The sequence below is a fragment of the Mastomys coucha genome, unplaced genomic scaffold (assembly GCF_008632895.1).
Source record: "Mastomys coucha isolate ucsf_1 unplaced genomic scaffold, UCSF_Mcou_1 pScaffold20, whole genome shotgun sequence".
NCBI lineage: Eukaryota > Metazoa > Chordata > Mammalia > Rodentia > Muridae > Mastomys > Mastomys coucha.
In genome coordinates, this window is record NW_022196903.1 from 117554654 (window position 1) to 117558661 (window position 4008).

The 4008-nt window shown below is 52.0% G+C and overlaps 1 protein-coding gene across 1 annotated transcript in view; it reads left to right on the top strand.

Annotated features, from left to right (window-relative positions):
* The first annotated feature begins 604 nt into the window (after positions 1–604).
* Positions 605–4008, top strand: part of Lpcat3 (lysophosphatidylcholine acyltransferase 3) — a 37463-nt gene continuing 34059 nt past the window's right edge. The window contains exon 1 of the mRNA XM_031383346.1: positions 605–1023. Within this exon, the coding sequence (XP_031239206.1) occupies positions 873–1023 (151 nt within the window). The 5' untranslated portion in view covers positions 605–872. The remainder of the gene's footprint in view (positions 1024–4008) is intronic.

A 4008-nucleotide genomic window follows, 5' to 3' on the forward strand; every position in this document is an offset into this window, starting at 1 on the left:
TGTTAAATAGGCTCTTTTTAATATAAATAGGCATATCCTAATTTCATTGCCTCCGGAGAGGAGGTCGCGTTTTACTATAGAAAGGGAACTCTGCCTAGGACTAAGGCTAGGGTTGTAGCTCCGGCGGGAAAGCGTGCACGCGGACCGGGTTCGAGCCCCAGTACTTGAGCAACCGAAAGGGACCCTTAATGGGAAGGGCTACGTAGCATGTAAGGGTCAAAAAGTGTTCTTGGGCCCCTGGGCTCCCCCAGACCCTTCGGGAAAGGGTTAGGGATGCAGGAATCCACCCCCGCAGGAGGCACCGTTAGGGGGCGCTCGCGGGGCGGTAGCAGACATTCGCGCCGCTCCGTTACATGCCCCAGTAACCCCAGCGCCGGCGACCGAAAGTAACCTCGCGGTCTGGTGACGCCCCCACACACACCCCCCCCGCCCGCCCCGACTCTCGCCTGCTCCTGTCTCAACCAATGGGAAGGCAGCGAGCAAGCCGGCCGGACACCCGGCCGACCCACTGCTTCCCGGAGCCGTCCGGACCGAGTTGTAGTGTCACCTCGCCTCGCGCTCCCGCCTGCTCCAATAGCAGCAGGGTCGTGATCGCAAGCCCCGCCCCGCCGGCCCGACCCGGTTCCCTTCCTCACCGGAGTCACCTTTGCCTTACAAACGCTCGGCCCCGCCCTCTTCCTACCTTGCTGCGCTCGGCCCCGCCCCCGGCTGGCTCGACCAATAATCGGGTGGGTCCAGAGGCTCTGGGCGGGCCCGCAGCCAATGCGCACGCCGTGGGCGGGCCCCCGGCCGGAATTGGGGGTGAAGCCACCGCGTTCTGCCCACATTCGGGGCGCGGAGCTGGGGGTCCCCGGGGGGCGCCCGCAGTTAAGATGGCGTCTACAGCGGACGGGGACGTGGGAGAGACGCTGGAGCAGATGCGGGGGCTGTGGCCGGGTGTCGGGGATCTGAGCCTTCACAAGTTGGCGACGTCTCTGGGCGCGTCGGAACAGGCGCTGCGGCTCATCTTCTCCATCTTCCTGGGTAAGGACCCTCCTGCCTGCCTCTGCCCCCTCGTGGAGTCCCAGGGAAATAGGCAGAATGGGGACTGGGGACAGGACCTGCCTATCTACCCCGAACCGCCTAGAGGGGCTCGGGGGTGCGGGTGTAAGTCCTCAAGCACACCAGCCAGCTATCGGAGGAAGGACAAGTCTTGGAGTCTGGGGGGCCGTACCCTCTGAACCTCTTCGCATTCCCTTTGGCCCATGCTGTGCCCTTTGGCTCCCCAGTCACCTCCCGCCTTGTCATCGATATGCCGGACCGTGCCCTCGCGACCTAGGTCTATCTGTGACTCTCGAGAGTTCGACTCTGGCCATGAGTACTGCTTATCTGTTATTAACAGCCCCCATCATGCGCTCTCCGTACGATAGGCATAGGCCCTCGAACTTAGGATATTTTAGCCCGTAGGGCCTCCCCTGCCCGATATTCCATACTTATGTCTTCTCGGTCTTTTTTGTGCATTGCCGGCGTCTAGTGTACTTTCATCTCTTTCCTGTCCTCTTTCTAGTATTTTCTTGTACCATATTGCTTTCTCCCTTAGCCGCCCACCTGTCATTGACCCTGGAATACGTTCTTATGCTGGGCTTGGGAAATAGTAGTATTGACAACCTTAAAAACCCCATGCTTGTTCCGAGTGACTATTGCTCATATGGTTCAAAGGATGCGATGTACCTGAATTTATGTCGCAACAAGCTGTATTACATATTATATATGTATTTTATGGACTTTTAAAAAAAAAAACACTCTTCGAGGTTTTTGAATACATGAGGTAGCATGGTATGATGGAAAAAGTGTGGTCTTTGAAGTTAAAGGAATTCAACCCACTCTTGTCGCCACTCACCAACGACAGGACCCCCAGGCCAGCCACTTAACCGCGCTGCCATCTAATTCTCTTATGAAACGAAGACGGCTGTGCTTAGCATAGGATTGCTGTAAAGTCCAGTAAAAATTCGTAGGTCAAGATCAGAGATCGTAGACTCGATTCGGGACATTTTAAGTCGTTAACTTTTGGGGAAGGCTGTATAACTTTAACGTGAGGGAGGGAGGATGAGGAAAGGCTGCAAGGCATAAGTAGAGCGTTAACAGATCAGAACTGTAGGAAGTTGGAGATAAATTAGGTGTGGTGGCTTATGCCTATGCAGCTCAGCACCCTGGGACTAAGGCAAGAGAACTGTGAGTTTGAGTCTGGGCTAATGGTTTGAGACCTTATTTAAAAAAAAAAAAAAAGTTTGAAACGATTGGTCTGGGAAGAGTTTAAGTTCCAGAAAGAAATTTGGAATTTATTCTGGAGTCTGTAGAGACATTGACACATAATATTGCCAGAGGGTGTGAGTCCAGTCGTCCTGATGGCTCGAGCTTTAATATGTATTGAAACAACCTCAGCTAATACTATTCTTATTTCTTATCATACCAGGGTGATCTTTCCTCTCATAAAGGTTTTCCTCTTCCTTGGTTGGATCCTAAGATTTTAGAGGTGGAGGGACCTTGAGTTCTGTGGTTGGCTCCATACGGAGTCACTCAAACATTACCCATATTTATCAGCATCCCATATCTCCGGCTTTATGTACCACCGCAGCTTTGAGCTTGTGACTCTTTGAATCTTGCTTCTGACCTAGTTTGTTGGCGTTGGGATTGGCAATTAAAAATGCTTACTGTTCATTAGGTAGGAGGACCTCTGCTGCTTTCTCATCTGTGTACTGGAAGTCTAAGATGGGTAGCAATACATTGTCAAGTCGGCCTGTTAAGTGCCAGTAAGGTTGGAATTAGGACTTGGAATTGCCTTCTGTGTGCTGACATCAAATACCGCCTGGCACTGCTATGCGCTGTCACAAAAGTAAGCTTGACTAGGAAATCATCTTCCCCACGTCGCACCCTCCTCCTTTTATCCTCTGCCATGGCGACACATAATCAGAGTAATAATAAGTACCTGGAACAGCAGCCCCATTCGTTTCCAAGCCTTCTGGCCTATCCATTCGATCATTCCCATGGCCTCCTTCCCCATCAAACGTGTGCTGCTTCCTCTGGTCATTGGTAGGATTTCTCATTTTCAAATCAATTCTGGGTCGTCCCCCCCCTCCTCTTCCTCCTCCTCCTCCTCCTTTTTCGAAGTGCTGGGAGTTAAACTCAGGACCTACCTCATGCTAGGCAAGGCCTATACTACTGAACTGCATTCCTAACCCAATTACATGTCTATCTAGGCTGCCATTTCTAGGCATGGGTTAAATATATACATGTAAATACAAACTGCGACGGCTGGCCTGGCATGGAAAGTATGTGTTGCTGGTAAATACGTTTTCCTTGCAATGGTCTTAGCCTGTAACTCCAGCTCTTGGGAGTGGAGGCAGGGACAGCGTGAGTTCAAGGTCACCCTTTCCTACACAGCACTTGTGAGCCCAACCTGGACTGCCCAGTACCTGCCCAGAAGAACGGAAGAAAATCAAACAAAATTAGGGCTAGAGAGGTAGCTCAGAGGTTAAGAGTGCTTCCAGAGGACGCGAGTTCTGTCCCCAGCACCCACATCATGGGTGGCTCACAACTGCCTGTAAGCCCAGGTCTAGGGGGATCTGGCACATCTGGCCTCTGCCAGCGCTTGCTCTCACCTGCACAAGCCCACACACAAGTACACAGAATTAAAAATAATAAAAGATAAGTTTAAAGAAATCAGTGGTGCTGCCCCGTGGTGGTGGCAGTACACACATTTAACCCCAGCACTCAGGCAGAGGCAGGGATGTCTCTGAGTTTGAGGCCAGCCTGGTCTACAGTGTGAGTTTTCTGGCACTGCCAAGGCTATGCTGAGAAACCCTGTGTCACAAGAAAGAAAAGAAAACTGTGGTAAGGTGCTGGGAACTGAACTCCAGCCTAGTTTTCTGCTTTCTCTCCTTAAGCTCTGTGGATTGAAGAGTATTAAAACACTGGCTTTCTAACTGGGCGGTAGTGGCCCACGCCTTTAATCCCAGCACTTGGGAGGCA